Raw genomic sequence first — 10,656 nt, forward strand, 5'->3', positions numbered from 1 at the left:
ATTTCACAAAACACTGTAAGCCTAGTTTTGGACGTAAACGTAAATCTACGACTAAACCACAATATTCTTATTACTATTATAGTACAACAAATATAGTTAGAAGAACACATATTACATTTTCTTTTGTCTTTAAAATACTCCAGCTTTTACAAACACGTGTATACGCACGGCCGGTATAACTGCTAGTAGCAAATGTAAATTTACGATGTTTGGTGAAATGGGCCCCTGGTGATCAGGTATAATGACCACCATATACACACGTACAATTTAGGTTTAGATCTTACCACACGTTTCAATATTCTTGGCACTGCACTTGGTATTGTGAAGCATCAGGAATCCCCAATCAGTTGTGGCCGTTTTGATGAAATCCAGAAATCTGCAGGTGCACTCTAACTGGTGTTTACGGATATCACTGAAATTCAATAACAAATATCAATTATAACACATAATATATTCTACAGAAAAAAAGAGAAATGTTTGTATTTACGGTTATATGGCATCAGACATATGGTTACGGACCACACATATTGAGGGAGGAAACCCGCTGTCATCACTTCATGGGCTACTCTTTTTCGATTAGCAGCAAGGGATCTTTTGTATGCACCATCCCATAGACAGTTTAGTACATACCACGGCCTTTGATATTCCAGTCGTCGAGGTTAATAACTGTACAGAGCTATCTGTTACTGAACGCAGAGGTTAATAACTGTACAGAGCGATCTGTTGTTGAACGCAGAGAGGTTAATAACTGTACACAGCGATCTGTTACTGAACGCAGAGAGGTTACTAACTGTACACAGCGATCTGTTACTGAAAGCAGAGAGGTTACTAACTGTACACAGCGATCTGTTACTGAACGCAGAGAGGTTAATAACTGTACACAGCGATCTGTTACTGAAAGCAGAGAGATTACTAACTGTACACAGCGATCTGTTACTGAAAGCAGAGGTCACTAACTGTACACAGCGATCTGTTACTGAAAGTAGAGAGGTTAATAACTGTACACAGCGATCTGTTACTGAATGTAGAGAGGTTAATAGCTGTACACAGCGATCTGTTACTGAACGCAGAGAGGTTAATAACTGCACACAGCGATCTGTTACTGAAAGCAGAGAGGTTAATAACAGTACACAGCGATCTGTTACTGAACGGAGAGGTTAATAACTGTACACAGCGATCTGTTACTGAACGCAGAGAGGTTAATAACTGTACACAGCGATCTGTTACTGAAAGCAGAGAGGTTACTAACTGTACACAGCGATCTGTTACTGAACACAGAGATTAATAACTACATAACGATCTGTTACTGAACGCAAGGAGGTTAATAACTATACACAGCGATCTGTTACTGAACGCAAAGAGGTTAATAACAGTACACAGTGATCTGTTACCGAACGCAGAGGTTAATAACTACACAGCGATCTGTTACTGAACGCAGAGGTTAATAACTGTACACAACAATCTGTTACTGAACGCAGAGAGGTTAATAACAGTACACAGCGATCTGTTACTGAACGCAGAGAGGTTAATAACTGTACAGAACAATCTGTTACTGAACGCAGAGGTTAGCTCTTTCACCACTAAGTTTTACAGCCTTGACCTTCCCTGCACACCGAGTTTAAATAGCAGATTTATGATCATGTTTGTTAAAGGATAAAACTACTTGTTTTATCATTAATTTTAGTTATAGGTTATACATTTCCAGAAAGGTGAATGGACGGCTGTCCAGATAAAAAAAATAATACTTTAAAAATGTTATGTTATAAATCTGGTAATTACAGGTAAACTATGCATATTACTCACCTATTTGAGTAGGTAGGACTGGTAATTTAAAAAAAACCCAAGTACAAATGTTTTTCTTGTTGGATAATTAATTAATTAACATTCCAGTTATAATTTTAGAAATATATTTACAATGCTTTTGCAAAATTAACAAGCCATAATAAGCTTTCATTTCATCAACAGAAACATCATTGTTGTTAGCAGGATCTGTATCATGCTTTTTTTGGCATTCATGTTGGTAAATTACACAATTTTTCCATACACTATATTGGAATAAAATAGCGAAAAGTACTCTATGGCGTTTGTGTTGACGTCAAACACTTTTACGGGCCCCAGATTTTTTAGTAAACATTGATCTGCAGGTAACCGAATATGGCTCATGTGTCCAGGTAAACTCAGGCGCGTGGTAAAACAGTGGCAAGTCATCTTGTAACTCGTCATCGGTATCATTTTCTTCTAAATTGCCATGTTGAATGACATTTCGTTCACGATCGCCAATCTCGATTAAATCAAATGCACCAAAGTCCATATTATCCCACATTTCATCATCGGAAAACCCGTCATCTGAATCGCAACCATTGTTTTCAATAGACGAAATTTCGTCACCTCGGTTCATGTTTAATTACAGTCAGAATATCAGTATAAACTTGGAAAAACTCATTCAAAATTCGCTAGAACATGGGCGCAGCCATTACAGTGTGTCACATGGCAGCTATGGTCGCGCGAGATTTTGTCTAATTATAATATTGACGCGTCACTCGGCGCCAAATATGAACAGGTGTTACAAGCCGCTAAACCGGCCTGTCGTGCTGAGAGGCACTGGATATCGCTAGCCGGTATACCGGCCTGTCGTGGTGAAAGAGTTAATAATTATACACAGCGATCTGTAGGCAGTTATTGCTGCAGCAACAGCTACCAACAGTCACCGTCTGGCTATTAATGAACATAATTGTGTAGTAATTAAACTAGAACAAAATATCTACCTTTCTATCTTAGAGTAGAAGAGAAGTAAAGAGTAACCCATGTGGTGTGATTCTAATGAATAAAATAACAAGTTCAACCCTGGAGTTTGAAATATTACAACGCTTTACTTCAAGGGGGGGGGGGGGGGAAAAAAGGGAAGCAACTACCATTAAACCTTAGTGGACAGACAACTCAAGTTACATTCCAGTCAGTTCTAGATGCAGGAATCAACCCTGTTGTTTACACCATAATTATTGGAGTTCAACTTCGCATAACCTAGTACAGCAGTAATACAACTAACGTCATTCGAACCAGTTCTGATTCTAACAGCCAGAACTAAAGTTAAGGGGCATGCACTCTTTTCATTGGCACTATAGTCAATGCCTGCAGGCAACCGACTGGCAGAAATACTAATAAATAATCTTTAATTGATCTTCCTTCTCTGTGTAATATAATCTTTAACTGATCTCAGTTCTCAGTGTAATATAATCTTTAAATGATCTCAGTTATCAGTGTAATATAATCTTTAACTGATCTCAGAACATGTGCGGCCGTCGTCTGTGACATAACATGATCTGCCGTCGTCTGTGACAGAACATGATCGGCCGTCGTCTGTGACAGAACATGTGCGTCCGTCGTCTGTGACAGAATATGATCGGCCGTCGTCTGTGACTGAACATGATCGGCCGTCGTCTGTGACAGAATATGATCGGCCGTCGTCTGTGACAGAATATGATCGGCCGTCGTCTGTGACAGAACATGATCGGCCGTCGTCTGTCACAGAACATGTGCGGCCGTCGTCTGTCACAGAAATATTCCGCGGTGTCAAACGCCGTCGGGCCGACTAAAAATTAGTCGCAGACGACTGGTTTTTTTTAATACACACGACACGACGCAACTGAACTCGACAGTTGAGTTACGTCGAGTCGTATAATGTTATTTAGGTTTTAGGTGCATGTCACTTACATACTACAATGTAGGTTAAAGACAATGGATAATACGTCAGTTTTGAAAACAACAACAAAAAACAACAACAACAACAACAACCCCAGGTTCACTGTGCATTCAGAGATTTTAAGTGTTGGTAATTTCGTTGCTCAGTCACAAAAGGAATGGAGTGGTCTGAGTTTCCACGTTGTGGAATCTATTTAGACCGGCTTCGGTGGTGTTATGGTAAAGCCATCGGACATAAGGCTGGTAGGTACAGGGTTCGCAGCCAGGTACCGGCTCCCAACCAGAGCGAGTTTTGGTAGGTGGAAGACCAATTCAATTTCAAGTTTCAATTTCAATTTATTGCATAATACCAAACAAACCGGTGTCAGCAGATAATAATAATAATAATAATAATAATAATAATAATAAATATAATAAAACAAACAAACAAACATACATACAACATCAATAACAACAAAAACAATTATTAATAATAAAAATATTAATGTACAGGCCAGACGGAGACAAACATTTTATTATATTTATAGGAATAAAATTACTATATAATAATAAAGTATATTATAAAAATAAAATGGTCAAAGTACATGTATTTGGAAATAAATAAATAAAACTACTGCTCCACTGATAGCCGGAACAAGAACTTTACGTTTAGAAATACAGCCGTCAATAAATGTTAATACATGGTTAAGAATTTCAATGTCACCATTATTATATGCCATAATAAATATATATTGTAAATTAGAGAAGAAAAACAAATATAGTAGAGAAGTCGGAAAAGGAGTTTAACTTATCAAATAGTTGTTGCCTTTCAACATAATAAATAGGGCAGTCTAACATAAAATGTTTTTCATCTTCCAGAGCTTGAGAATTACAAACAAAACAAGTCCTCTGTTCAGTTAGTTTTTTTAGGCTTACAGAATCTACCAATATGAAGACTGTGTGCACTGATTTTCATTTCAGTAAATTGTTTGCGTTGTTCGAAGTTTGGTGTGAAGAGCAGGTAGTTTTCTAATTTAAACACCGATTTAAATAGACTGTGTGTTCTGAGTTTAGAATCATTGTTTTGAATAGTATCTAACCAGAATTTTATATATTTCGACTTGAGTTCTTGTTTCAACTTACGTGTATCTCTGTGAGGGTACAAAGAGCCTTGACTGTCCCATATTTGACTAAAGCCAAAATTAATCCACATCATTTTTATATAAAATGACCAGTTTAAATTAGATGAGTTATTAGAAAAATATGATTCCAAGTACGCCTTGTACACTACTGACGAACAATCATGTGTTCCCAATCTAAACCAGTATTTTGCTGCAAGGGGTAAGCATGTAATAAGAAGTAGGTGCTGACCAAGTTCACCACTTATATCACCATCTTTTGTTAATTTTATTTGAACACTTTCGAATGGAGTATTGTCACATGTATGTTTGAAACCCCAATGGTCTACTCCTTTGAGATAATAGGGGCTCCAAACCTCACAGCGATACATTAAAATGAGACAAATTAAGCACTGAAATAACGTTATTGTCGATATATTGTTTCTAACATCAATTTGTTTCAGTTTAAAAATGGTTTTGGTAGCCTGTTAATAAATTCTGCCACATGCGCTTTTAAAATTACCGGAGACAGTAAACAATATATCTAAGTAACAATAAGACTGAGCAATGTTAATAGCAAAGGAAATCGGTTTATGACCACTACACCCTCTTCTCTCTCACTAACAACTAACTACTGTGTGTGTGTGTGTGTGTGTGTGTGTGTGTGTGTGTGTGTGTGATCAGGACAGCGTGCATGAACCTTAATTGGATATAAGCACAAAATAAGTTGAAATGAAATGAAAAATCCATTATTAGAAGGACTTTCCTTTGTCACTGTCACTAACCCTAACTCTATTTATGATAAGTATTTATAAGTGTTCCTTATATTTTAAAGGAAAGTCCTACCCCATTATCAGATTTTAGGGGCGTAGGCTGGGGGGAGGGGGGTTTGGAGGGTTCGGAAGCCCCCCCCCCCCCCCCCCCCCCCCCCCCCCCCCCCCCCCCCCCCCCCCCCCCCGCTGAAGCAAATGGTCCGCTTTTAGAACTAAAACATACAGGTTTATACATATGGAGTTTCTGGTGGTGCAAAAACAAAATAGAAAAATGGTCCACTTGGTTCATATTCGACCCCCCCCCCCCCCCCCCCAGGTACCAGATTACGCTACGCCCCTGGACTTTACAAAAAGATTCTGACAGACATATTAGTGGACGTAAGTGACTCACATGATCAGTGGCCCGCGCTGGTGTGTGACGCAGGAAGCAAGTGTCGACAAATCTGTATCTACCAACCGAAGACATTCGAGCACCTGGTTCACGATGTTACAGCTGTTGAGGCAAGCCGAGAAGGTTCTTTGTCTTGTTATCCATAATGCATTGAACAAGAAAAGAACAAACAGCAATCCACTGTAACAAAAAGAAAAATAAAGTTGTTTGTTTTGTTTAACGAAACCACTAGTGCACATTTATTAATTAATCCAGGGTCGTAGCTAGCGAGGGGAGGGGGGGGGGGGTGTGGCAAAAAAAGAGAAGAAACTTAAAGAAAATTCTCTTAACCGTTTGAGGAGTTTTAGACTATTATCTACTCAGTTGCCCCCACCCCCACCCCCACCCCCAAACAAAACAATCCTAGCTACGGCCCTGTAATCATCGGCTATTGGACGTCAAACATTTGGCTGACGCCATATAACCGTAATTAAAATGTGTTGAGTGCGTCGTTAAATAAAACATTTCTTTCAAACATTTGGTAATTCTGACAGTCATCAGAGGAAACCCGCTACATTTTTTTCTTTAGTAGCAAGGGATCTTGTATATGCACCATACCCAAAAGAACGTAACAAAAAAGTAAGACAATACTTAAAAATTAAATTAGAATCATACTTGCTAAGAATAACACTAAAACTTCATTATTTATTTTAAATTAGTTTTGGTCCATAAACAATAACGCTCAATAAGACAACTTGGGTCTCACTACACAGTTCATTTCCGGGTGAGAGTTCATTGATGGCGGACCACTATACAAGTAGTTCCTAATTGTGACACATGTTGTGGTTCACATCTTCACTTCTAGGAAATGGTGAATAATTAAAACAATTTGATGTTAACAACTATAATAAATTACTCTCCTACCTTTAATTACCGTTAGATTTGACCCACATTTTGTCCAGACACAAATCGTGAAAAACAAAACCAAAACCCCCCCCAAAAAACCCAACATCACAGTTACACAGATTCCATATACGAGACTGTAATGATGTCACCGATATCGACTTCGCTGAGAATGCATAGAGCAAAATACATGCAGATTTCTGCCGTCTGTCATTTTGCTTGTTTATGGAATACTCTTCAGGAGGGTGGGTCGATATGATGCAATCTAACAACGTCATGGTATGCGCTAAGGTATAACGCACTCGTCATGACGTCAGATTAATTACGTAATATACTCAGGAGGATTCCACCCCTCTGAAGAGTATTTAAAAAAAAATAAAAAAATAAAAAAATGGCAGATGGTGAAAAATTGCATGTGTTTTCTCCTAGGAGATCTTAACAAAGTCGATATAGGTGATATGTTTTCAGTCTAATATGCGGAATCCATGTCAATGCAATGTTTTTGTTCACGATTTATGTTTGGACAAAAAGTGCAGCAAATCTAACGGTAAATAAAGGTTGGAGAGTAATTTATTGTATTTGTTAACAATTTGGTTCGGACTTTAATACATACAACACTAGAGTTAATAAATGTAATAATAATATTTACTATTATTATCTTTAATAAATTACGACTTATGTCTCACAACATGGCTGACTTCCGCGTGAGAGTTCATTGATCACGGTCCACTATAGTTCCTAATTGTGACATATGTTGTGGTTCACATGTTCTCTTCTAGGAATTGGCGAATAATTAAAACAATTTGTATGTTTTAATGGTAAGCCTTCTGGCTGTTTTTCGCCCATGCTATTTTGTATTATTGTGCATTGACCTTTTGAGACATTGGTGTATAGCGGAAGAGGCAGTCGTAGTGAATCTGTTAATGAACCACCTGTTCTGACCAGTAATACAGCCAGATGCGATCATATAGTGAAAATAAATGCTTATATAATGTATATTCGTAATGGTGTATGTAGTAAGTACCAACGAGAACCCGTTCTATTTGTAATCTTCATTTGAAGTTGGACAATTTAACATGGATTTTAATGGCAGATGACACCTGTGTAGTGAGACCATACGGTACCTGTACATGGTTGCGTTGGTTACCCTGGTGATGTAAGAGCGCAATAACGTTTCGTCACCATTCCGAAGACGTCATCAAACATCAGAAACAGAGTCAGGATTTCTAGGATCTTTTCGCTACAAAAAAGTTAAAGTTTGTTTTGTTTAACGTCACCACTACAGAACATTTATTTATTTGTCATCGCTATTGGATGTCAAATATTTGGTAATTCTGATACGCGGTCTTAGAAAGGAAACCCGCTACTTTTCCAGTTAGTAGCAAGGGCTCTTTTATATGCACCATTCCACAGACAGGATAGGATATACCACGGCCTTTGATATACCAGTAATGTGCACTGTCTGGAACAAGAAATAGCCCAATAAGCCACCGACGGGGATCGATCCTAGACCGACGGCACGTGAGGCGAGCGTTTTACCCCTGGGCTACGTCCCACTCCGTTTCGTCACAAATAATCCTGCAAACAAAGCCATAAAAAAGATTTAGTTCTCGAGTAGGTGGTCACGGAAAGAAATGGCTACAAATGTTGTGAGCTTATAAAACGATTTTGAAGCCGAGTTAAAGGTACAATAACATAATTGCATATGCCGTATTTATCATTACATACACATACACATGCATACGTACATGGTATTGGTTGCACACACACACACACACACACACACACACACACACACACACACACACACACACACACACACACACACACACACACACACACACACACACACACGCCAGTGGATTGGAATACATGTACTAGGCACGGCGGAACAGGGAGGGGGCTGTGGGGCTCTACCCCCCAATAATTTAAAAAAAAAAAAAAAAAGGTAATAAATCTTAAGGGAGGGATGAATTTTACTTGCAGAATTCAGGGGTTTTTTTTTAAATGGGGGGGATGCATACCATCGAACCCATTAGAAACTTTGCTTTATGCCCTCGATCCCAGTAAGCCCCCCCCCCCCTCCAAATATCGACATGCTTCCGCCGTGCCTGTATACTCAACGATGAGCACTTAACTCTTAAAACATACGGTGATACCACACTAATTTAAACCACAATAATTTAATTTAATTTAAATTGTTGTAAGTTAAATGAGAGAGAGAGAGAGAGAGAGAGAGAGAGAGAGAGAGAGAGAGAGAGAGAGAGAGAGAGAGAGAGAGAGAGAGAGAGAGAGAGAGAGAGAGAGAGAGATTACTGTTTTAATCTACTCTTTAGAGCGTAATAAAAAAAAGCGGTAATGACGGATTCCCAAGCTATATTAGCTTTACATTACTCAGACATATTTATTCATTATTTAATTACAGAAATAATTAAAGATTTAAAAATACAATCTGCGCAAATTTTAAAAATTAAAAAATGTAAATCGACAGTTTCTTAGGCTCTAAAGAGTAGATTACAACAGTAAAAATAAAATTGGTGTAACTTCAAAACGTCTCTTCTTACATTTATTTTCGTTTTAAAAAAAAATATGAAAAGACTGCCGGAAAAGGGCCGGACTTAACCTTAGAAATCACAATTTCCACGGAAGTAAACAACGGATTAATTCAATATTAAGAAATTTTTATGTAGGAACTAAATCTAGAATTTCAAGAGTTTTTTTTACTTGTAACTTTCATAGAAGCTGATATACAATAGGAAATTCGCGATAGAGGTCAATACACATAACCACTACACATCATGTTTTAATACAATCAATCCCCCTGATTGGCCCAACCATTCACCAAATTTCAGCTATATAGACCTGGAACTTTTTTTTTACAAAATGACAAAACAGACGTCTGAACAGGCCCGTAGGAACTGGGGGGGGGGGGGGGGGGGGGGGGGGGGGGAGAGGGGAACGTGTCCTCCCCTCTTGTGAGCCTTTAAAAAACCCCACATATTAATGTTTGCCATTGTATCCGATCCAGGAGTGACCCCCCCCCCCCCTCCCACTCCCAAAGTCGTTCCTATGGGCCTGCTGAAGAATTTTAATAAATAATTTCATATAATTCGAGACAAAGGCCAATACACATAACCAATACACACATTTTGTTTTAAAGACGACCAATCCCCCCAAGGTACCAAACTACCCACCAAATTTCATGTTAATCGACCCAGAACCTTTTTCAGAAATGAGAGAACAGACGGCGTAACAACAACAACAACAACACAAAATAAATAAATAATAATAATAAGAATCCCAGCAAAAACAATAGGATCCCCAGCTTTGGCTGGGGAAAATAATAATAATAATAATAATAATAATAATAATAATAATAATAAAATGAGGAAATAAAAATAAAAATGTATCACAAACTAGTTCCATGAACAGGTTACAATGACTAGCAAGGTATAAGTGACATCGTGAAAACTGGGTGGTGGTTAACTGACGTTCAGGTGTATGTAATTTGTATTTCTAATAATCATGGGGGAGATACGTAGCCCAGTGGTAAAGCGCTCGCTTGATGCACGGTCGGTCTGGGATCGATCCCCGTCGGTGGGCCCACTGGGCTATTTCTCGCTCCAGCCAGTGCACCACGACTGGTACATCAAAGACCGTGGTATGTGCTATCTTGTCTGTGGGATGGTGCATATAAAAGAGCCCTTGCTGCTAATCGAAACGAGTAGCCCATGAAGTGGCGAAAGCGGGTTTCCTCTAACAAAATCTGTGTCGTCCTTAACGATATGTCTGACGCCATATAACCGTAAATAAA

General features: G+C 38.5%; 1 protein-coding gene across 5 annotated transcripts in view; it reads right to left on the minus strand.

Annotated features, from left to right (window-relative positions):
- LOC121385013 overlaps positions 1–10,656 on the minus strand; it is a 35,155-nt gene that overhangs the window by 22,809 nt on the left and 1,690 nt on the right. For 3 of the 5 annotated variants that reach the window (XM_041515546.1, XM_041515547.1, XM_041515545.1), the window contains exons 2-4: positions 7,967–8,082; positions 5,961–6,140; positions 285–412 (exon numbers count right to left, since the gene is read on the minus strand). In XM_041515546.1, coding sequence (XP_041371480.1) covers positions 285–412; positions 5,961–6,140; positions 7,967–7,974 — 316 coding nt within the window. In that variant the 5' untranslated portion in view covers positions 7,975–8,082. Of the gene's footprint in view, positions 1–284; positions 413–1,803; positions 2,586–2,765; positions 2,880–5,960; positions 6,141–7,966; positions 8,083–10,656 lie in introns of those variants that run through there. The other 2 variants (XM_041515548.1, XM_041515549.1) reach the window with 2 other exon arrangements.

The sequence above is a fragment of the Gigantopelta aegis genome, chromosome 11 (genome assembly GCF_016097555.1).
Source record: "Gigantopelta aegis isolate Gae_Host chromosome 11, Gae_host_genome, whole genome shotgun sequence".
Taxonomy (NCBI): Eukaryota; Metazoa; Mollusca; class Gastropoda; order Neomphalida; family Peltospiridae; genus Gigantopelta; species Gigantopelta aegis.